At 37.9% G+C, this 24,830-nt stretch overlaps 1 protein-coding gene across 1 annotated transcript in view; it reads left to right on the top strand.

The window, feature by feature from the left end:
- Window positions 1–711: 711 nt before the first annotated feature.
- Dpyd (dihydropyrimidine dehydrogenase) overlaps window positions 712–24,830 on the top strand; it is a 798,929-nt gene continuing 774,810 nt past the window's right edge. The window contains exon 1 of the mRNA XM_027935067.3: window positions 712–869. Within this exon, the coding sequence (XP_027790868.1) occupies window positions 831–869 (39 nt within the window). The 5' untranslated portion in view covers window positions 712–830. The remainder of the gene's footprint in view (window positions 870–24,830) is intronic.

Below are 24,830 nucleotides of genomic sequence, written 5' to 3'. Positions count from 1 at the left end.
AGTGAAATCATTCCCCTCTTCCTAGCCACCTCTATGACAAAACATAAAAACTCTTAAAAAGAGCTTTATATTTTAGAATAATGGTTTTTAAAAACAGACATGAATAGATTATTCTACAAAAACAAACAAACAAACAAACAAACAAAAAAAACCCTCAGCCTTGATCATGTACACTAACAGCATTTAACTGCAAGTTGCTGTTGGCTGTAGCTACTGGTGCTTGCTTCTCTTCCCCGGCCCCAGGGACTCTGCACTCTTGGAAGACAGTGCTTTCCTGTCCTCGATGGGGCCCAGAGTCCTGCCAGCCTATCTACTTGCTGAATTACATCTACTCTCTCATCCCGAGGAAGTTCCTGAAGATCCAGTTGCTTCTAAGACAACGTTTCTCCCCCTCGCGGGGTTCACGCGGGAGGAAACGAAAGGAACAATTTGTTACTTGTGTCGCTACAGCTTTTACGATTAATCCCGGGGATCCCTCACTCCGGCCCCCGCCTACCCAGCTCAGCCTTTACTGGCTCCCAGAGCAAGGCTCCGGTCTGCGGCCCGCAGAAATCCAGCGGCCAGGAGGAGCGCGGGCCGGCGGGGCTCTGGAAGCGAGGGGGCTCGTGGGCTCCACAGGAAGCCGGAGCCGCGGGACCAAGCGCGCAGCCCCGCCCTGGGGGCGTCGCCGCCCGCGCCGGCCCCGCCCCGCCCCGCCCCCGCGCCGCCGGCCCTCGCTTCCGACAGCTTTTCCACTCGCGTTCCCGCAAGCTGTCGTTTCGGTTTCTGGCTGGCGCTCGAGGACGCAGGGAGGGTCTGTGTGTAGGAGACTCCAGACTGTAGGCGCTGCCATGGCCCCTGTGCTTAGCAAGGACGCGCCGGACATCGAGGTACCGACCAGGCGCCGGCTCGCCCGGGGCGGGTGGGGGGCCGGCTGGTCTCAACCCCAGGCCTCCGTGGGCGCCGCGCCCGCGAGTGGGATACGCGGGAAACTTTGCCTCGGCTGGAGATCTGCGGGGGAGGCGGAGGATCGCGGAGCCAGGGCCCCGCGTGGGCAGGCGGGACAAGTGGAGGACTTTCCGTGACCGCAGGGTGTGCCTTTTGGTGGGATCTTCCTGTTTACTTCGCAGGCGATTTCAGAAAGCCTGTCTGGACCTGTCCTGAGCAGCAGTGGTTGAAGAAGCTCTGGAGTTCAGAGGGGTGGGCTATAGGGGACAGAAGTACCTCTTTCCCATGCTTTCTGCTGGGTACCTACCATTTGCCCCTGTAAGTCCTTTTGGGACACCTGCCCACAGCCTCCAACTCCAGTAGCTGAATGCTGCTCTTTGCAAAGATGGAGTATGAAAGTAAAAACTCTTGTCAGCTTTGGCAGCCTCCCTTAGCTTTCGTATCCCTGTTTATGAAATAATTTAACATAGCGGAGAATGGAACAAAGTATTGAGAACATAAAAAATGCAGAGCCCTCAGAAGAACATAAATAAACTGTACTTTACTCTCAACAGTTTTTTATTTCCTTTTGCACTTCATTTCTGTAAAAATGTCACCTTTCTTTCTGTAAATAAGGTCCTATCTGAAATGACATGGCCTTTTCAAGTGAATTCTTTCTAGTACCTTAATTTATGCCATTGAGAAGAATTTAATTATAAATAGTGATTTTAGACATACTAAGCCAAGGCCAGCATTTCTGATCTAAGGCAAACTCCTTTTTCCTGTTTTGATTTGCTTTGTTTTGGGGTTTTTCCTTGAGTTTCTTACTCTGGTAGAATATTTGCGCTCTCGCTCTCTCTCTCTCTCTCTTTCTCTTTCTCTCTCTCTCTCTGTATGTGTGTGTGTTGTGTGTTTAGAAATACAGTTTTCCTTTCCTCTGTTCTTTTGGTGGCTTAAATAAAAGTTTTAAACCACCTGTTTGCAGAGTAGCTGTTTTTGCCACATTTTGCCTCTGTCATTGATGAGAGAAACTTTGTCCTCTTTTAGGAGAAAGATAGCAGCATTTACTCCTAACTCCATACCTTGATTTGAAAAATCCATTTTGATAACAAAAGCCAAAGTATATTATGTTAACATCTTTAGTTAGTTTGCTTGTGATTTCTCTTGTGGGTTGTTTACTTTTTAAAAATTAATATGATTTATTTACTGAAATATTCGTGTTTGTACAGGAGAAAAGATACCATATTTGATTTAGGTTATAGTCCTTTTTGGTCCTTGTGACTTTTATTTAATTCTTTTTTTTTTAAAAGGCAAGTCAAATATCAAATTTACAACAGCTTTCAGGCAGTACTGATTTCACAGTGTTATGTGTTTGATTTCTTTCTCAATATCTCTTCAAATTGCCTTTGAATTTAATTCTTACCCACATTCTTCATAATAAAAAGATGCTACTGAAATAGTAAATGTCCATTTTAATTTCATATGTTGTTTCATGCAAGAATGTTTAAGAAGTCTAAGCCATCCCACTGCACTCAGCCTAGTCTAATCTTAGTCTGTGGCCAGTTGGCCTGGTGGTACTTACAATCTGGAATGATGCTATTCAAACTCTTTCAGCTTTTGTGTTAATCAGTAACATCTTTTATCATATACAATTCCTTTCCCCTCCAAGTAATACCTATGATTCATGAGCTAAAATACCATGAAAGAGCATGAAATTGATCATTAAAATATAATGCAGTGAGGAAAAATACATTAAACCTAGGGGAATACACTGGAGCATGGATGTCTCAGTTAATCCTACTGGTTGGCCAAAGTTCATTTTTGTGTTGAATCAGAATGAATCATAAGGCTGTTTTTAAAATCAAATCTTTCCTTGAACAAATTGATTGACATCATTGTATAGAAATTTATCTGACCGTGATCATTGTTTTAGCCTTAAATTCAAGGAAAAGCAAGTAATCTTTTTAAAAATTGTTGGTATGACATAGATAGTAAATGTGATAACATTACATTGATAAAGTACTTGATAAATGAAGAAAGAACAGAAAGTGATGGTGACAGTACACTCTAATGTTGGTTTAATTTTCCCTCTGAGCTACTTACAGAATTTCAGGTTGCATTGAAGCAGCCAAGAGGTATCTTTGTTTCTGAGGACAGAAATTATTGAAGTACACAAAGTCACTTTGTGTGCTTATTCTTAATCTTCTAAGCCTCAATGTAGTATCCCATCAGCATTGAAGGGTTAGGAAACAGGAGGGCAATCAGGTCACTAAACTATAGACCTGAATATCCCTGGCTAGAATAGGTAAGGAAAGGGTGTGTTACTTGGTAATAAGACCTAGCTCATAGAACCAAAAGTTATTGTCCTTATAGTAATCCTAGAAATTGCATGAGAAGTCAAGTCTTTCAGTCACATTAATGTGGTATAGAGCTTGGCCTCTGGAGCTAACTGCGGGGAATTGAGGTCTAGAGCCACCCCCTTTAGCCATGGGACCCTGGGTAAGTTACTAGCTATCTCAACTGCTCATGCACAATCTGCTAAGTAAGGGAAATAATAATAGGAAGGATAATAAACATGTCACAAGTTGGCAGCTTTATGTCAGCAAAAAGGAAAAATGATAAAAAAAAAATAAAAAATATTTTCCAGAAAGTCACTGCCAATGAGCTTGGCCTCCAGAACTAACTGCCTGGAATTGAGGTCTAGAGCCACCGCCTTTAGCCATGTGACCCTGGGCAAGTTACTAGCTTCTCTAAACTGCCCTTGCGCAATCTGCTAAGTAAGGAAAATAATAATATGAAGGATAATAAATATGTCACAAGTTGGCAGCTTTATGTCAGCAAAAATGGAAAATGATAAAAAAAATTAAAATATATTTTCGGGGAAGTCACTGCCAATGAAATGATTAGTACTTTAAAGTTCTTAATGAACTTTAAAGTAATTTGTTAATTAAAAATAGCATGTGCTTTTCAAAGTTATTTTGCTTTGTTGAGTAACTTTGGATATTATCTAAATTTTGTCAAGGATGACTTTTGACTACAAACTTTCCTGGGCAGGTTTCAAAGAAGGTGAGTATTGGACATTGGTCACTTTCCCTGACCTCAGCAGTAACTTCACTGTACTTCTTTATTTAGATTGAATTGCTGGGCAATATAATGTCAATATCTGTACACTTAAAATCAAATAAAAATGCTTTTCAAGACTCTACTTTTATTCCATATCTTGTTCACTTCCACTGACAAAGATAATTGAGAATAGACTATAAAAGTATGTAACATGTCTGTATCTGCAACAAGCTTTTAACTCTATGAATACTAGTAATTCTGGTATTTATAGCCAAACTTAAGTTTCTGCCTACCACACTACTGCCCCCACAATCATAAATCAAAGTTAATTTTTTGAATTCCCAAATAATTAATGTTAAAAGGTTATAAACAGTTCAGTTTTTTCCCGAGTCAGGGATTCTAGTCATTGTCCATAGAATCAAATATATGTTGAACCAAATAGACATGGCCCTGAGTTACTTATCCTTTGACTTCTATTTATTTGAGAAGGTAACTTAGAATTTTCTATATTTAATAGTTAATAAAATGAGGTTTAAAAATAGTGAATTTGGAAAATGGGAGCATAAGGGAATTAACTTGAAGAAAATGAATTTTAAGGACCATTTGAAAAAAAGGAAAGGCATGGGTTATAAATTGGCAGAGATGGCAAAAAAATATTTCAAAACACCCTTTATCTTAATGCTTTTGACCATGAGGAGGGAAAAGGGTCATGGATCCAAAGGAGAACATGAGAGTTCGTTCGGTTTTTTAGTATCCATGGGTTATTTATTTATTGATCTAAATTTATACATTTTTAAAACTGAGTATGTAAGTAACAGTCCTTTCTCCTCTCCTTCCTTTTATCAGTTGAGTACTACAGATCTTGTGGCACTGCAGTCTTACCGTGTTATGGCTTTAAGGTTTTTTATTTCTTTAAAACTTGTTTTGTGAGTTTTAATTATGGAACATGCACTTGACCTCCAGACCGTACTTGATTTTACTTTAGAATTGTTTTCCCCTTTGTGAGGAGTTTATGGGGCAGTAAAATATGTGTCTGATTGTCTGGTTTGAAGTCACTGATTCCACTGATAGCCCCTTAAATTTTAAGGAATTACACATTGCCGGGTTTCTGTTCTCGCGACTAAAAGGCTCAGAAGTCACTCCAGGTAAACTGGGCTGACTGGGCTGCACGAAATAACCACACAAGAGACACAAATGCCTTTTTCTTTGGGGTCGCTCTAGTGGCTCCTCTGACCTTAAGGGTCCCCAGGAAAGAGAGCACAAGCTGACCCCTTTTATTGAGGAGAAGCTGTCCAAATGAGGCAAGGGGTCAGGTTTCAGGGGACTGAGTCTATCTTCATGATGTCCAGTGTCAGCAGGTTGACCAACACCTGGGTAGGCCACACCCAAGGGCACAGTAAGAGAAGGGGACACACATATAAGGCACTTCCATGGAAGATTCTATCCTAAACAGGGCAAGGGATTATATTACAAAGGAATAGGTGAGCATAGCTTCACGCATGGGGCTGTAGCAAGACACACCCATGCACGAGACACCGACCCTGGAACCCAAGAAAGGTGGGGAAAGCTCTGCCACATTTCTGTGACTGAGCGCCTCAGCACCCAGCTGGGGAGTGTGACTTAGTCACGTGCAAGGTTGGTCTCCCACAACACATTTCTATAGTTGAACACGTTTATGTGTATTTCAGCATGATTTTTTAAAAAAATTCTCTCTATTTCACAAGAATTCAGAGGATGAGTTTTAGTAGTTTAATTAAAAACTATGAGATTAATGACAAAAGATGAACCTATCACTAGGGAGATTTTTTTATATTGGCTCTGCTTAATCTCAATGATAGCAGATAGTGTTGACTGATTGCCTAATTGTAAAATGTACTGGAATTCAATAGCCACCTTTCTTAATATTTGACAGATAAATCCACATTTTGAAAGCTGAATATTAATGATAAGGAATTAATAAAAATGCTAAGAAAATTTAGGATCACAATGCTGAGATAATTGGATGATCTTTAAGCAATCATATCTTTCTTTGTAACTATTTGAATTAAGCATTTTGCCAAACTTTATATGCAGGAAACAACACTAGGAATGGAACCCTCCAGTAAGGGGAGATGCCTGATCACTGTGAGAGAATTCTAAAGCACAAGTTAAGTTGCAAGATTTGGAACACTTAGATGAAGAGACAATGAGACTGAGAAAAGATTGTCATAAAAATCATAACAAAGAAGATTTGATGAGAGGTTGGATTGAATCCAGGCTTCAGGATTGCTAAAGAGATTGAAAAGTAGAATTGGCCAGTTTATTTTTCTGCCTCTTAGCTATATGATACAATGATAAATATGTCACAGAGACCTTGTGTCCCAAAAACTGTAGAGAAATTTTATTTTATTTATATTCTACCTTAATTAAAAATTAATTTAAAAAATGTTTAATAAGGCATTCATTGATTTTAAATTTATTTATAATCAGGGTTTTGATTTTCAAATGTGACATATGTTTACCTTCTGGATGTCATTTGCTCTCAGTCCTCCATATCATGACAGAAGGTGTTTTTTTGGCCTCAAACATCAATAGTGTGGGTGTTCACAGATATCCTGGAGCCAATTATACTAGAGAGATAACTCTTAATAGGATTATGTATTTCCCAGGGTTTATAATTATTGCTGCTTTCATTGCTCTTAATTAAAATGTTACATTAGTAGATATGAAACATTTGCATTAACTTCTTTTTTAGGTAGTTCAACACAATTATCCCATTTATTGGTGTTAGAAACTAAAAACTTTTGTATGAAGTTGTTTATTTTGTATTTCACAAAATCAAGCTTTATTTCATGGTGTTTTAAAAAGCATCATATTAAAACAGACCTGGGTTCAAATCCTTGCTCTTTTATTTGTTTATCTGTGTAATTCTGGGCAGCTTTTTTTTTTTTTTTTGTCATTTCTTCCTCTGTAAGTTGGACTTAATCTTATTAATTCACACATAATAGGATTAATTGGAGTCATATACATAAAATGCCCCAGATAGCATCTGTCACATAAAATAATGCTTTTAAAGTGGTAGTACTTACTTCAAATATTACTACATATATCATATGTATTATATAAACATCAAATGGCTGAGATTTGTTCAGTTCTAAGAATTAATTAGCAGTATTGAAGCTTACCAATAGAATGTAGAATCTGTGAGATGGGGGGAGAATTAATGAATTTAAAAGAATTATGAGGAAAACTCATTATAGATTCATAAATGTTGCAGATACGTATTATGAAAGAGTTATTGAATTCTATTTTTTAACATTACAGGTGGGATGAAAGAGTTTCTAAAACTCAGGTTAAATTAGAGTCCCATTTTATTTCTATTTCAAAATATAATTTTAATACCTATTGTATTTCCAGGCTTCTAGCATAAGCCTCAGGGAATACAAAGAAGCTTAGCCTCTGTCCACACAAGACTCCCCATATCTGCTAAATAGGGGAGTCAGATTCCAATCCCCATCCCTAAGGTTTTTACTTTAGCATGCATATGGATTGATTCTTCAGTGTTTCTGAGACAAAATGAGGCTTAATGCATGGGTAAAAAAAATATATTTTTGGTCTTCTCATTTAAATTTTGAAGGGATTTGATATTACTCTTTCCTGTAAAGAAATTCCTACACAATTTAAACAAACTGAGATAGTTTTAAACTAACTGTATGAATATTATCTTGTCTCTGAGGAAATTTATGAGCTTCAAGGAAAAGTTTTTTCCTAGACTTTTAAGCATCTCTTAACACACTGCATTTGTTTATGAATAATTTTTAAATTCCTAGGACAGAGTGGGTTAGAGGTCAGCCTATTTTGTAAAGGAAAAGGTAAAGGGTGCCCTCTTTGAAAAAGGACTCAGGTAGTAGACTTTTTATATTAATTATAACTATTTTATTTTTTGGAAAATTTCAGTTTGGTTGTATAATAGCATTCTTGCTATCCTCTACCTCTCTCATAATAATTAAAGAGACAATCTGTGTCTCTACCTCCCAGGTGCTTGGAAATTGATATTATGAGTGCTTATGAATGTCCCCTTGAGGCGCTCTTGACTGGGCCACTTTGAAGAAAAATCTCTTCATCAATAATTAAGCCCTGAGGGCCACTTCTCAGGGGACCCACACAAAATTACATGTCAACTCCAGGCCTGATTTATACAGATGGTGATCATGGATGAAGCCCTAACTGCACCCTCCCCTCCCCCATAATTCAATCTGGCCACTCTGCTGATCCCCCCTACCCACCCCCACTGCTTTTTCTTTTCTCAGAAAACTTCATCCCCCAGTTTTCAACTCCTATTACCTACCCAGGATTAACTCATCTAAGTATATTTTTATCTTTGTGAAATTCTTTAAAGGTGTTATGAAAAATTGGGTATAGTAGCATGATAAAACTTTAAAAATATTAGTATGTCTGATAAAAGAGTTATGTGAAAATTTTAAGCCAAACAGTACAAAAGAATATGCATTACTAGTTGTTAATTAGAACAAGTATTCTAAGACAGGTGGCAGCTTGGGGATGGTTTCACTCTCCAAATGAGATCTGTTGCTCTCTGACCCTGTGGAAATCATTCAGCCACTTGTAAGGAGTTTGCTGATCCTTCAGCGAATTTGCTATTGATCAGTCTTGTAAAGATAGTTTCTTAATAAAATGTGGCAATAGTGAAATTGTTTGGAAATGTGTCCTGCTGTGTGATCACATCAAGGAAATGTAGAGATGGTCCTGCCATTTAGCTCTTCCATTTATATGATAGGTAGGATTTCATATACTATTTATAACATTATAGAATTTAATATACTTATTCATCTGATTTTTAAATCTTTCTTCATGACTGTCTACCTCTTTTTATTTATTTATTTTTAGAGAATTTTTTAATATTTATTTTTTAGTTTTCGGTGGACACAACATCTTTATTTTATTTATTATTTAAAGAGAGAGATTTTTTTTAATATTTATTTTTTAGTTTTCGGTGGACATAACATCTTTATTTTATTTTTATGTGATGCTGAGGATCGAACCAGCGCCCCGCTCATGCCAGGAGGGTGTGCTACCGCTTGAACCACATCCCCAGCCCCTCTTTTTATTTTTAATGAAATAAGTGAGCCAAATCTGGAGTACACAGAGAAAATCCAATTCTACCTTATATGACTGGAGTTCTTTGTGAGAATGATATGAAATTATAATGCTGTCTTTAACTAGAACTTAAGAGAGGAAATTAAAAAAAGGAGGTAGAACTCTTAGCTAGTTTCTCTGGTGTTTTCCTTGGTTGATGATCTCCTTTGGAAACCAGAGGATAAGCAGTGGGAATCCTGGCCCCAGTGGGGAAGACATTACCTTTCTCTGACTCCTTGTACCACAGTGACCTGAACACTTTGGAAGCCTTCTTACATGCCAAGTATTGGTTAGTGCTAGGATAAAAAATTTGAAATCCACCATAATTCAAAGACAAAAGCATTTAGTTCTCTTCACAGATCCCTAGCACTAAGAAATGACAACTTTTATAGCAAAATGCTCTTTTCTGTGCATCAACTTTTATTAAATTTGTTTTGCATTTTTCTGATTTAATTTTTAAATTACTTTCCAAGATCATAAAGCACTGTGTTGGAAGTACACTTGAGATGGTTGGCTTCAACTGCATATACTGCATTTAGGTTCTTCACTTGTCACTTACACTTCAACTGATTTAAGCATTTTATAAAAGATGATTTTTAAAAAGGAAATGGGGTCATTCTTGGGTGCAAAGACAGAGAGAGGAAATGGAATCAGTTACCCATTTACTTCATTGTCCCCCACTGATTCTGTGTTTCAGAACACCGGGGCATTTGGATATAGTTTTCTGTTATGTGGGTGTGACTTAACACTTGTTAGGATTTGGATCTGAGGTGTCCCTGAAAAGCTCACGTGTGAGACAATGCAAGAAGGTTTGGAGGAAAAATAATTTTGGGTTATAGCCTTAACCTATCAGTAAATTGTTCCCTGATGGGATTAACTGGTGACTAGAGGCAGTTGGGTTGTGGCTGGAGGAAGTGGCTCTTTGCAGGTTGGCTTTGGGGTATATATTTGTATGTGGCAAGTGGAGACTTCTCTCCTTGATCACCATGTGAGCTGTTTCCCTCTGTCACACTCTTCTGCCATGATGTTCTCCAAGGAATGGAGCTGGCCTTATGTGGACTAAAACCTCTGAAACCATGAGCCCTCAAATAAACTTTCCTCCCCTAAAATTGTCTGGTCAGATCTGTTAGTCACAGTGGTGAAAAAGCTGGCTAAAACAACCCTTCTTTCTAGATTATAGTTTCACTACTTGTATGATTCCTTATTTTTTTTTTTCTTCCCTGAAAGAATAGGAAGAGTATGATTGGGCCTCAGGTTGTTCTTGAATAGGTAACTTTCATGTTATCTTGAATGGATAACTGTAGCACCAACTGCAGCTGGGTCATGTGACCAAAGAAGGAGACTTTCATTTTGTCCCAGCCTCTCCAGCTCCGGGACTAAACTACTCTGGCAGACCATATTTTAGGCTGCCTGCCTTAGCAGTATGAGTGATGAGTGCTCACATACCAGCTTGTGTATGTATAGTTTTTTCTTCTTAGTACTCAGGAAGAAGAAAGAATCTGTGAGTTTAAATGCTTTTTACTAACATTTTTTATCACAATGAGAAATATAAGAAGCCAAAACATTCCTCTGTCTTGGATATGTTAACCAAAATAATTCTGAATTCATGCTACATTTTAAAGCTAAGTTTAAATGTAACCTGAACCCCAAAACATTGCCATGCTTAAGCCTCTGTTTTGAAAAAGATTTAAAATAATTTGCAGAGGAAAATTCTTATATGGTTTATGAACATTACTGTCCATCATTTCCTCTATTTCAAAACTAGACTGCTTTAAAATATTCTTTATATTCTTCTTTTTTTTTTCTTTTTTTTATTGTTGGTTGTTCAAAACATTACATAGTTCTTGATATATCATCTTTCACACTTTGCTTCAAGTGGGTTATGAACTCCCATTTTTAGCCCATATACAGATTGCAGAATCACATCAATTACACATCCATTGATTTACATATTGCCATACTAGTGACTGTCGTGTTCTGCTACCTTTCCTATACTCTACTATCCCCCCTCCCCTCCCCTCCCCTCCCCTCTTCTCTCTCTACGCCCTCTACTGACCTTCATTTCTCCCCCTTGTATTATTTTTCCCTTTCCCCTCATTTCCTCTTGTATGTTCTTTTGTATAACCCTGAGGGTCTCCTTCCATTTCCATGCAGTTTCCCTTTTCTCTTGCTTTCCCTCCCACCTCTCATCTCTGTTTAATGTTAATCTTCTTCTCATGCTCTTCGTCCCTACTCTGTTCTTAGTTACTCTCCTTATATCAAAGAAGACATTTGGCATTTGGTTTTTAGGGATTGGCTAGCTTCACTTAGCATAATCTGCTCTAATGCCATCCATTTCCCTGCAAATTCTATGATTTTGTCATTTTTTAATGCAGAGTAATACTCCATTGTGTATAAGTGCCACATTTTTTTAATCCATTCGTCTATTGAAGGGCATCTGGGTTGGTTCCACAGTCTTGCAATTGTGAATTGAGCTGCTATGAACATCGATGTAGCAGTGTCCCTGTAGCATGCTCTTTTTAGGTCTTTAGGGAATAGACCAAGAAGGGGAATAGCTGGGTCAAATGGTGGCTCCATTCCCAGCTTTCCAAGAAATCTCCATACTGCTTTCCAGATTGGCTCCACCAATTTGCAGTCCCACCAGCAATGTACAAATGTACCCTTTTCCCCACATCCTCGCCAGCACTTGTTGTTGTTTGACTTCATAATGGCTGCCAATCTTACTGGAGTGAGATGGTATCTTAGGGTGGTTTTGATTTGCATTTCTCTGACTGCTAGAGATGGTGAGCATTTTTTCATGTACTTGTTGATTGATTGTATATCCTCCTCTGAGAAGTGTCTGTTCAGGTCCTTGGCCCATTTGTTGATTGGGTTGTTTGTTATCTTATTGTCTAATTTTTGGAGTTCTTTGTATACTCTGGATATTAGGGCTCTATCTGAAGTGTGAGGAGTAAAGATTTGTTCCCAGGATGTAGGCTCTCTATTTACCTCTCTTATTGTTTCTTTAGCTGAGAAAAAACTTTTTAGTTTGAGTAACTCCCATTTGTTGATTCTAGTTATTAACTTTTGTGCTATGGGTGTCCTATTGAGGAATTTGGAGTCCGACCCCACAGTATGTAGATCGTAGCCAACTTTTTCTTCTATCAGACGGCGTGTCTCTGATTTGATATCAAGCTCCTTGATCCATTTTGAATTAACTTTTGTGCATGGCGAGAGAAAGGGATTCAGTTTCATTTTGTTGCATATGGATTTCCAGTTTTCCCAGCACCATTTGTTGAAGATGCTATCCTTCCTCCATTGCATGCTTTTAGCCCCTTTATCAAATATAAGATAGTTGTAGTTTTGTGGATTGGTTTCTGTGTCCTCTATTCTGTACCATTGGTCCACCTGCCTGTTTTGGTACCAGTACCATGCTGTTTTTGTTACTATTGCTCTGTAGTATAGTTTGAAGTCTGGTATCGCTATACCGCCTGATTCACACTTCCTGCTTAGCATTGTTTTTGCTATTCTGGGTCTTTTATTTTTCCATATGAATTTCATGATTGCTTTCTCTATTTCTACAAGAAATGCTGTTGGGATTTTGATTGGCATTGCATTAAACCTATAGAGAACTTTTGGTAATATCGCCATTTTGATGATGTTAGTTCTGCCTATCCATGAACAGGGTATATTTTTCCATCTTCTAAGATCTTCTTCTATTTCTCTCTTTAGGGTTCTGTAGTTTTCATTGTATAAGTCTTTCACCTCTTTTGTTAGGTTGATTCCCAAGTATTTTATTTTTTTTGAAGATATTGTGAATGGAGTGGTTGTCCTCATTTCCATTTCAGAGGATTTGTCGCTGATATACAGGAATGCCTTTGATTTATGTGTGTTGATTTTATATCCTGCCACTTTGCTGAATTCATTTATTAGCTCTAATAGTTTCTTTGTAGAGCCTTTTGGGTCTGCTAGGTATAGAATCATATCAATATTGAGGTATGTTCCTGTTATCCCTAGTTTTTCTAGAGTTTTGAACATAAAGGGATGCTGTACTTTGTCGAATGCTTTTTCCGCATCTATCGAGATGATCATATGGTTCTTATTTTTAAGTCTATTGATGTGGTGAATAACATTTATTGATTTCCGTATATTGAACCAGCCTTGCATCCCAGGGATGAATCCTACTTGATCATGGTGCACAATTTTTTTGATATGTTTTTGTATCCGATTCGCCAGAATTTTATTGAGGATTTTTGCATCTAGGTTCATTAGAGATATTGGTCTGAAGTTTTCTTTCTTTGAAGTGTCTTTGTCTGGTTTAGGTATCAGGGTGATGTTGGCCTCGTAAAATGAATTTGGAAGTTCTCCCTCTTTTTCTATTTCCTGAAGTAGCTTGAAAAGTATTGGTATTAGTTCCTCTTTAAAGGTTTTGTAAAATTCTGCTGTATACCCATCCGGTCCTGGGCTTTTCTTAGTTGGTAGTCTTTTGATGGTTTCTTCTATTTCCTCGATTGATATTGGTCTGTTTAGGTTGTCTATATCCTCCTGACTCAATCTGGGCAGATCATATGACTTAAGAAATTTATCTATGCCTTCACTATCTTCTAATTTATTGGAGTATAAGGATTCAAAATAATTTTTGATTATCTTCTGTATTTCTGAAGTGTCTGTTGTGATATTGCCTTTTTCATCCCGTATGCTAGTAATTTGAGTTCTCTCTCTTCTTCTCTTCGCTAGCATGGCTAAGGGTCTGTCGATTTTGTTTATTTTTTCAAAGAACCCACTTTTAGTTTTGTCAATTTTTTCAGTTGTTTCTTTTGTTTCGATTTCATTAATTTCAGCTCTGATTTTAATTATTTCTTGCCTTCTACTTCTTTTGCTGTTGTTTTGCTCTTCTTTTTCTAGGATTTTGAGATGAAGTATGAGATCATTTATTTGTTGGTTTTTTCTTTTTTTAAGGAATGAACTCCAAGCAATGAATTTTCCTCTTAGAACTGCTTTCAATGTGTCCCATAGATTCCGATATGTTGTGTCTGTGTTTTCATTAATCTCTAAGAATTTTTTAATTTCATCCTTGTTGTCTTCTATAACCCATTGATCATTCAGTAACCTATTGTTCATTCTCCAAGTGATGTATGCTTTTTCCTTCCTTCTTTTATCGTTGATTTTCAGTTTCATTCCATTATGATCAGATAGGATGCATGGTATTATCTCTATTCCTTTATATTGTCTAAGAGTTGCCCTGTGACATAATATATGATCTATTTTTGAGAAGGATCCATGTGCTGCTGAGAAAAAAGTGTAACTGCTTGATGTTGGGTGGTATATTCTATATATGTCAATTAAGTCTAGGTTATTAATTGTGTTATTGAGTTCTATAGTTTCCTTATTCAACTTTTGTTTGGAAGCTCTGTCCAGTGGCGAGAGAGGTGTGTTGAAGTCTTCCATGATTATTGTATGGTGGTCTGTTAGACTCTTGAACTTGTGAAGAGTTTGTTTGATGAACATAGCTGCACCATTGTTTGGGGCATATATATTTATGATTGTTATGTCTTGTTGGTGTATGGTTCCCTTAAGCAGTATGTAGTGTCCCTCTTTATCCCTTTTGATTAACTTTGGCTTGAAATCTATTTTATTTGATATGAGTATGGACACTCCTGCTTGTTTCCGAAGTCCATATGAGTGATATGATTTTTCCCAACCTTTCACCTTCAGCCTGTGTATGTCTTTTCCTATCAAATGCATCTCCTGTAGGCAGCATATTGTTGGGTCTTGTTTTGTGATCCATTCTACTAGCCTGTGTCTCTTAATTGGTGAGTTTAAGCCATTAACATTTAGGGTTATTATTGAGATATGGGTTGTTGTTCCAGCCATATTTGTTTATTTATGTTACTAAACATGGTTTGTTTTCCTCTATGATTATTCCCCCCCCCCTTTACTGTCCTACCTCCCACTGTTGGTTTTCATTGTTATTTTCCATTTCCTCTTCCTGTAATGTTTTGCCGAGGATGTTTTGAAGAGATGGTTTTCTAGCTGCATATTCTTTTAACTTTTGTTTGTCGTGGAAGGTTTTAATTTCATCTTCCATCCTGAAGCTTAATTTCGCTGGATACACAATTCTTGGTTGGAACCCATTTTCTTTCAGTGTTTGAAATATGTTATTCCAGGATCTTCTAGCTTTCAGAGTCTGTGTTGAAAGATCAGCTGTTATCCTGATTGGCTTGCCCCTAAATGTAATCTGCTTCCTTTCTCTTGTAGCTTTTAAAATTCTCTCCTTATTCTGTATGTTGGGCATCTTCATTATAATGTGTCTAGGTGTGGATCTCTTATAATTTTGCACATTCGGCGTCCTGTAGCCTTCTAGAATTTGGGATTCTGTCTCATTTTTCAAGTCTGGGAAGTTTTCTCGTATTATTTCATTGAATAAATTGCTCATTCCTTTGGTATGGAGTTCTATACCTTCCTGTATCCCAATGACTCTTAAGTTTGGTCTCTTAATGTTATCCCATATTTCTTGGATGTTCTGCTCATGGTTTCTTAACAGTCTTGCTGAGCTGTCTATGTTCTTTTCAAGTTGAAATACTTTGTCTTCATTGTCTGATGTTCTATCTTCTAAGTGTTCTACTCTGCTGGTAGTATTCTCAATTGAGTTTTTAAGTTGGTTTATTGCTTCCTGCATTTCTAGGATTTCTGTTTGTTTGTTTTTTATAACCTCTATCTCCCTGTATAGTTGATCCTTTGCTTCCTGGATTTGTTTGTGTAATTCCTTGTCGAAGTGATCTTTCATTGTCTGATTTTGCTGTCTAATGTCTTCCTTGATACTCCAGATCATCTGAAGCATATATATCCTGAATTCTTTATCTGACATTCCATCTGCTGCAGCTGTTACGTCTTCTAAAGTTGAGTTGACCTGCATTGCTTGTAGTCCTTTCTTTCCTTGTCTTTTCATACTGCTTGCGTTTCTTTCTTCTTGGTGAAACTGTTGTGTTTTTGAAATGTTTCCCCCCCCTATATATTTATATTGCTCTTGTATAGTTGAAAAGTCTCCCTTGCAGGTGCGGGCGGGGGCTCTGCTCTGCCCCTCTTCCAATTGGTGTGAGGTGTCTATCATGCCCGCGGACCCCTGGGCCTGATCCGCCGTTCTGTCGCAGGTCTGCCTACCTTGCAGGTGGGGGCGAAGGCTCTGCCCTGCCCCTCCTACCACACCTGGGGACCGCTAGGCCTGATCTGCAGGTTGGTCGCCGGTCTGCCCACCTTTCGTGCACGGGTGTCAGTTCCGCTCCGCCCCCACTCCAATTGGGGTCACTTGACCACCACACAGGCGGGCCGCTGGGCCTGATCTGGGCGCGGGCGAAGGCTCTGCTCTGCCCCTACTCCAGTTGGGGTGAAGTCTGTACCACGCTGGCAGGCCGCTGGGCCTGATCCACCGGTCTGTCGCAGGTCTGCTTACCTTGCTGGCGCGGGCGGCGGCTCTGCCCTGCCCCTCCTACCACGCCTGCAGACCGCTGGGCCTGATCTGCAGGTTGGTTGCAGGTCTGCCTACCTTGTGGGCGCGGGCGGTGGCCCCGCTCCTCCCCTCTGGCTCGATGACAAAGCGAGAGAGACTTGGGTATCTGTGACTCACCCTCCCTACCAGGGGACCAACTGTTTCCGTCGCCGCTGGCACCGATGAAGTTCTCTCCTCGGCCGCTCTCCGATGACATCAGATCTCTGCCATGCTGGCATCCCCTGTTCTATGGCTGAATCCCATTTTGTTCTCTTCCAATAGGTGGAGCTGTGCCCTCTGAGCCGAGCTTCTGCCCTCTATGTGCTGACAGAAATCCCTGTACGGTGGCTCCTGGGAGTCTCTCAATCCTGTTAGTCCAGAGCCCTTTCACTTATCCGGCCCCTCCCCCTGTTCCTCCTCCCAGCCAGCCAGCCAGGTGCTGTTCACCAGAGTCGGTTCCCCAAGGATCTGATTACACTTGCAGCCCCACCGCGTGTCCTATATCCTGAACGATGAACACCCTCTCTGTCATTCATCTAAGCCCCAGTGCTGTGGTGGGGTGATCTGGGAACCAACAGTTTAATTTTTCCGGACCCCTTTGGTGGGCACGCCCCCAGAAACTGGCGGCTAAGATCTTTGGTGTCGCCGCTGGTGTTAAGGGGAGGTGGGGATCTGGAATCCCCTCTGCTTCCCTACAGACACGCCCCTGGAGAGATTCCCGAGGTTTCCTGGCTGCTTGTATCTGGAGGGGGTGGGAGTCACACACCTGCTAACGTGGATTCCGCTGGGAAGGAATTCTGTCGGCGGAACTTTGGTGATGTCACCTCTCTGCTATGGCGGGCCCCAGGCTCCTTGCCGGAGTGTCCGAAGGGAGGGGTGGGACTGGTCTGTCTCTGGTTGGTTTCAGCTCCCGGTGCGCTATTTCATGAAGGCTTGGCGAGAGACCTCTTCCTAGAGTCCCTGCACCGCTCCTGCTGCAATGCGCCTCGGAGGCTATCCGCCCTGACGCGGGGGCCGGTGCAGGCAGCCGACAGTCGCCGAGTCGCGCGGGCAGCGGCTGGCGGGTCTGGACCTCTGCACTGCGTGGCGGAGATTCACTCGTCTAGCACAAACTGTCACCTCCAAAAATCCTACCGATTCCTGGCTGGTCTCTCTTTAGTGGAATTTTGCTAGGAGTTTCTCAGCAGGTTGAATCTAAGCGTATCCATGCGTCTCTCTGACCCCGTTGTTGAGGAGGTACTGAAAGCGCTGCCTCCCCTCTCGCTGCCATGTTGGATCCTCCCATAATCCCTTTATATTCTTCTTAAGATCATATTGTTATAATAGACACCTAGGAGGGAATTTATCAATGGTAGGCATGAATATCTTAAGGATCTGAAATATTTTCAAGTTTTCCAGATAATAATACAACCCCTGTATGTTGCAGCTAGCATGGGTGAATGTATATAAAATTATATCCTGTCTGTTAGTAATTTTTTTTATTTTTAATTAGGTGAAAGTTTCCTGTCTGCTTAATTTGAGTGATTGAGTTTTGGGAAATTTGAACATTTTTTTCCATATTCTTAAATAGAAATATTCCCAGACTTTAATTAAATATTAATGAATAATAAAATCAACAAAATTAATGCTATTATAGAAATATGCAGTTTATTCAAACTAACTTTATATAAATTCAGAACTAACAGTAGACTAGTGGACTTGATCTATTGTTAATATTTATTGATACTGAGTAGTGGCTCATTCTAATTTACTTTAATTGGAATGAAGAGCAGCATAGATTAGTGGTTAAATATGCAGGTTCTGGAACCAAGGTGTTTATGTCCTACCTTTGCCTCTTAGAAATTCTAATTTTGGAAAATAAATGTTTGTTTACTCATCTGTAAAGTGGGGATTAATAATAGTACCTATATAAGTATTGTTATATGGTTGAAGGAAATACTATACATTCATAATTTTCAGTAGTTCTAACACATGGCAAATATGTCATTAGTGCTAGATATTAAAATTTTAATAATGTCTATCATTGTTTAGATTTCAGGGTTCTTTTTATCTCTTTGGAAAATTTTTAATCTTTTTTTAAAAATATTTTTTAAATTGTAGGTGGACACATACCTTTATTTTATTTGTTTATTTTTATGTGGTGCCAGGGATCGAACACAGTGCCTCATGCATGCTAGGCAAGCTCTGTACCACTGAGCTACAACCCCGTTCCAAGTATAGGCACTTACTCTCTCCTTTTTCTTTTGTTTATTCAAAAATATTTATTAATTTATTTCTGTTTGTAAGAAAATTGTATTACAGTAGAGGAACAATAGACAGTAGAATTTTAAGAATGTTTTTAATATACATAAATACACACACACAAACACATATATTTTGACTGGGGATTGAACTCATGGACATTTTACCACTGAACTATATTCCCATGACTTTTTGTTTTTTATTTTGAGACAGGGTCTTGCTAAATTGTTGAGGCTGGCCTCCAACTTTTGATCTTCCTGCCTCAGACTCTCATGTTGGTGGTATTATAGGTATGGAATTATAGGTGTAGGCCACCATAGCAAGTGAGCCTCCTTTATATATGTTAGAGAAGGCCTCCCTGAGAAGTTGAAATTTAAACTGAAATTGAAAGATAATAAGGAGTCTGCAAAGACTTAAGTTTTGAGTATTGAAGCATTTTGAATTTTGGACTTTTGGCTTTAGGATGCTTACCTGGTAAAATTTATGAAAATCTTGAGTCCCAAAACCTCTGAAATCTGAAATGCTTCTCATCCTAAGCATTTCAAGTGAGGGATACTCAACCCTATATATTTTTGTAAAGCTTAAGTTACCAACAACATATGTTATACCTTCCTTGAATCTCATATGTAATTGCTAAGTACTTGCTACATGATAGCCACTACATTAGATAATGTGGGGGGGGGGGGATCTGACTGGAAAGATAAATGCATCTTTCCTAAAGGAGCTTATGATGCAGAACAGCAGATGAGGAAAATTAGCAAAAAACTATAAATCAAGACAAAATAAGTGCTTGGGGTGATGGCACAGAATTGTGTTACTAGGATTAAAGTAGACATGTTTTAAATTCACATTCACACACCTTAATGATTTAGTTTTACATGGTTATTTTGGTTATATTTGGTAAGTTATAGTTAAGGAATTAATGTAAGTTTTGTTACAACCTCACTCCACCTTTGCTTCAGTATGCAGTAATTCAGGGGCCAAAACATGAGTTAGGGCATCCTTGTCCAGGGGTGGGTAGAAGAGGGCTGTCTTGGCTGAAATGGACCAGTTATAAGACAGTGCAGTACAGCAGCTGGCAGAGTTGGACTTCACAGGGTTGACTGTGGATATGCATTCAAGGCATGTTTTTTTTTTTTCCCCCCTCATACCCTGCTTAGGAACATGTTTCCATTCTTAGGAAGATGTATCTGTATCTGTTTCAGAAATTGTGAAACCAAGGACATAGAAAGGTTAAATGGTTTGATTAAAGTCAGTAGTGAATTGAAAACTAAAATCTATGAATATGAGCTCAATATTATGTTGCTGTTTATTCAGACATTAAAATACATGATATGAAAATTAGGAATCAGAAGTATATAAGTGGGAAGTCCTTCAAAAGCTACCTCATTTTTTCTGACTGTATGCATTCACAGAATTTCTCAATAGGATGTTTAATATTCGGTTCTTCAAGGAGCCCTTCACATGTGTAAATGAAGTAAGGTATGAATGGCTTTTAATCCAGGCCAGATGGTTGCAGTGGAGGGAGCTGAAGTGACACCATCAATCACTTCTCAACATGATGTCAGCTGACCGCTTCACTCTCTACCAGGCTACTTTGACCTCTGACAGGACAAAATCTGTATTTGTTGGAGAGATTAAGAGAAAGAAATAGGCAAAATGGGCTGCAGGACTAGAATTTGTTTTTGAATTCTACTTTTCTTTTTCTTCTTTAATGTCTGTATACAGTTGGATATGTGTTATAAAACTTTGATTCACTGGGGACTTAGAATGAAGTGAATTTTTCTTTTCCTCCTATTTTATGACAACAATGATGTCACCTGTCCAGAAAGCCAATTCATATTTGAGGACTAAAAAAATGTAATTACAAGGATGTAATCGAAGGTTAATTTATATTAGCCTAACCCTTGCCCCTTTTGCATCTTTAGGCCTGTATAATTTTGAACTAATTATGCTATGCTGGATTTTTAGGTATGCATATTGGGTAATTATAATTTGCACTATAGTTTTCAAAAAAGAACACTTTGTGTAATTCTCAGTTACCCTGAAAATGAAATAAATCCAGAACCTATGCAATTGTTTAGTCAATTCTAAAATATAATATATTTCCATAAAACCTATGGCTTACAAATACATGCATTTGGGTTTGATAAGTTTTATCCTTTGTGTCAACTTTCCTGGGTAATTAAATGATGTTGCCTATGATAACATAAATTATCAAGCCGTATCTCAAGATCAGCAGTGTCTTTGAATACCCATGGCAACCACTTTGGATTGATATGAGCTTTGAGTTTGAACTGTAGGGGAGTAGTAATAAGCCCTAATAGGTTCTTAGTTGGATTGGACCCCTGTTATGAAAGATTAACAAGAGAAAAACAGAAGTTTATTAATGTGCACATTTCAGACATACATGGGAGATGCCCAGAGGAGGAGTAGATTTTCAGGTGGTGGCTTTGAATTCTAGCTTACATAGCATCTTCAACAATGAACAGTACATTTTTAGAAAAGTGTTAAGACAAAGGAAGAGGACTTTGAGTCTCTCTGGGTGGCATCTTCAAGGGAAGGCAAATGAATGGCAGTTAAAGGCTAGTAGATCTTGTTAATGTAAATTCCTTTAATATCATTGTCACGATGATGAGGACCACAGCTCTCTTCAGTGGTTAATTTTGTTCTCCCTGGTAGAGGGAGGCTGGATATTTGTTGTCTCTGTAAATCTTTTTGGCAAATGGAGGGCATCCAGCTCCTCTGTATCCATTTCTTCTTAGTTGTCTTCAGCTCAGCAGTTATTCATATTTTGGGAAGGCTTATTATGATCTTCCACACTCCCATTAACCCTAAAGCGTTGTCACTGAAATGTTATGATTACCTTGATGCCCAGTGGGTCCTATGGAGTAGTCCTGATACTGATATTGGTAGTGATATTGATTATCCTTTGAAAAAAATGTTTATAAATTTGAATAATGTAAGTTCTCTGAAGGCTTATAGAATATATGGATCTATGTAGTCATGGGAAGTACCTTTTTTTTTAAACACCAGGAAGTTATTATAGTTGCAGATTGAAATGAAGAATAATAGGTGATTGTTTCCTAGTGGTGTGCCCCATTTAACAAGTGTCACAAAAGGTAAAGGGTTCTCTTAGTATGCATTTAAACAAAATATTCAATGAATAAAGTAATAAATCTTACTAGAAGTTAAATGCTACTAATATGAAAATACTACTTGTTACACAACAACATAATTCTGCTTAAATTTATGTTCAATATGAATCTAAAATGACAGTTGAAACGTAAGAAGCTTCATATTGAAGGTAATGGTATTAATTTACTCATCTTTGAGATGAAGAGTATTTCAGTGGTAATGGCAAACTTTGAATGCTTAAATAATTATTTTAAATATAGGGATCATCTGATCTTTCCTGTGGGAATGAAAGAAATCTAGTTTTACTCAACAAATCTGAAACTCTGAACTTATACTGTATTCTGCCTCTCACATTTTGGCACCAGGGGTGCTTAATTATTAAGCCATATCCCCAGCCCTTTTTTATTTTTTTTTTTATTTTGAGACAGGGTGTCACTAAATTGCTTAGGGCTTCCCTAAATTGCTGTGGCTGGCCTTGAACTTGTGATCTCCTGCCTTAGCCTCCCAAACTCCAGAGATTATAGATGTATTCTTTTGTGTTTGGCTCACTTGTCTTTATTATTAATATACTTCTGATTCTAAGCTCTTATTCTACTTTTATATGTAACTTCCTATCAAAAAATAAGGTAGTAGGCAATATTAAACAGTAGCTAGTTAAAAATATTTAGGGAACTTCTTTGTAGTAATATATTTATAAGTTTGTGTGTTGTGATGAAGTCAGGAGACTTGGTTCTAATCTTGACTTCTGCCTTTAACTGAGTTGTGTTTTTGACCTTAGTAATTCCATCTGTAAATGGAAATCCCTATGGCTTCTATACTTTAAGAAAATACAGTTCAATTTATTGTAAGCTTCATTTATATTATGCCCTATACAAGTTACTAGAGATACTGAGATGAGTAATAGCCAGTCATTATATTCAATAAGCTTAAATTTAGTGGGGTACATAGGCACGTATACATAATATTTTAGACAGTGTAGATTTCAATTGAAATGCAAGAAATTGAGAGTCTAATAATATACATAAAAGTTTTCATAAGTTGGTAAATGTTAAACATGGAAGTTATTTTATAATGGAAGTAGTATTACTTGACATTTCTGAGTTGTAAACTATATTTTTGGTACCAGAGCATCTGTGATTTTTTTTTTCACAATTAAGAATAACTGTTGGCTTTTTAGATAAGATGCCTGGACTTAATTCAAATCCAACAATTAAAAGGCATGGGAAACAAGCTATATTTCACTGTCAAATTTTTTTAGCCTATATGTCATTTGTAAGATGACAGCAATATTTAAGTGATGTGCCAAAAATCTGAACATTTGTTCCTGAGGCAATTCCTATCCCAACTTGTACTTTCTGTGATTACCATTCCCCATATAATCATAAATGGTTGACATGAGAGGTACATTTACATTTCTGTCTTTTCACAACCTATATTGTTTTCAAGTGTTACTAGAGCTTCCTTAACAATATTTTTTGAGATTTGCTTCTTACTCTTTATTTCATCCAACAACAGATGACTAATGTATACCAGGAACTTTTGTAGATACTGTGGCTAATAGACAGATGGTAGAATTTTCTGTAAGTCAGATTTCTCTCAGGTTTTATTGACATAGTTATCTGCATCATTGGAAAACAGCAATCCTTGAATTTCATGCTAAAAATATGAAAAAGCTAACATTATTGCTGCCCATAAAGGCGGGAGAGTAGTAATTAATACTATAGCCACTGATATGTAAGTTAGAATTTCTGTCACTTCTTGGACAAGTTACTCAGTTTCATTGTGATTTTTGTTCCTCATCTGCAAACTGGCAATAATAATAATACAGTGCTATCAAGGGATTTTTGTGAGGATGATAACAGTTCTCACTTGAAAACGATTTAGTGAAGTGCCTGGCTTACTGTAAAACCTCATTCATATCAAATTACAAACAGTGGACTAACGCAAGAATGTTAGAAAAAAAAATTTTTTTTCCAAGTAAGAGATACAATATTTTGAGAAAAAGAGTTTAACTGTTTTCTTTTTGAATTATATATTAGATTGAGAACAAGTCCTAAAATTAAGTAAAGATAATATTGATAGAGATTGAATGTTTTGCATGGCATATCTTGGGAGCCCAGAATTGTCTTATCTACCACAGCCCAATAAGGGAGGACTGAGTAAAGAATAAAGATGGGTGGGGAAGGAGTTGTGTGCAGAGGATGGTTATGGAAGGTTTCCAAAAAATGTTTGCAAAGGAGCATTGGTAAATTTTTATTTTTATCATTGTGTTATTTGTAAAAAATTTGTGTCAGACCAAATGGAGAAAACTATTATTAGTCAATCATGGAGATTTAAATGAATCATCCCCCTAACCCCATGCTAGCAAAGCAAAATTTCCATTTATCATTTTTTTGAAATGAGTAATTTTTGGCTTAGGATTTTTGACATCTTGATGAATTTCAAGAAAATACTACCTTATGCTGATGTGATTTCCCATTTGTCTTTTAATACATAAGCCAAATGCTTTTATTTTGAAGTTCATATGCACCCTTTTTCTGGATATTTTAACTTGTTGTTTGAACTGTTAGTGCTTCCTACACCTAGTTAGCTACCAGAGAAGCACACTAAGAACCAAGTTATGAGGCATAATATAGGAAAATTAATAGAAGTAATTTAAATAAGTTACTCAGAATTCTGAGGTAGGATGATGGCAAGTTTAAGACCAGCCTGGGCAACTTAGTGAGAATCTCTCTTAAAATAAAACTTAAAAATGGCCTGATAATGTAGCTTAGTGGTAGAACACATGCTTAACATGCAGGAGGCCCTGGATTCAATCCCCAGTACTACAAATTTAAAAAAAGTGGCTTTAATAAGAGAATTTATTTTTTACCAGTTAAAATAA

This window comes from Marmota flaviventris, chromosome 10 (assembly GCF_047511675.1).
Source record: "Marmota flaviventris isolate mMarFla1 chromosome 10, mMarFla1.hap1, whole genome shotgun sequence".
Taxonomy (NCBI): Eukaryota; Metazoa; Chordata; class Mammalia; order Rodentia; family Sciuridae; genus Marmota; species Marmota flaviventris.
Note: the sequence above shows the minus strand (reverse complement) of the source record. Positions and strands in the feature narration are given on the sequence as shown.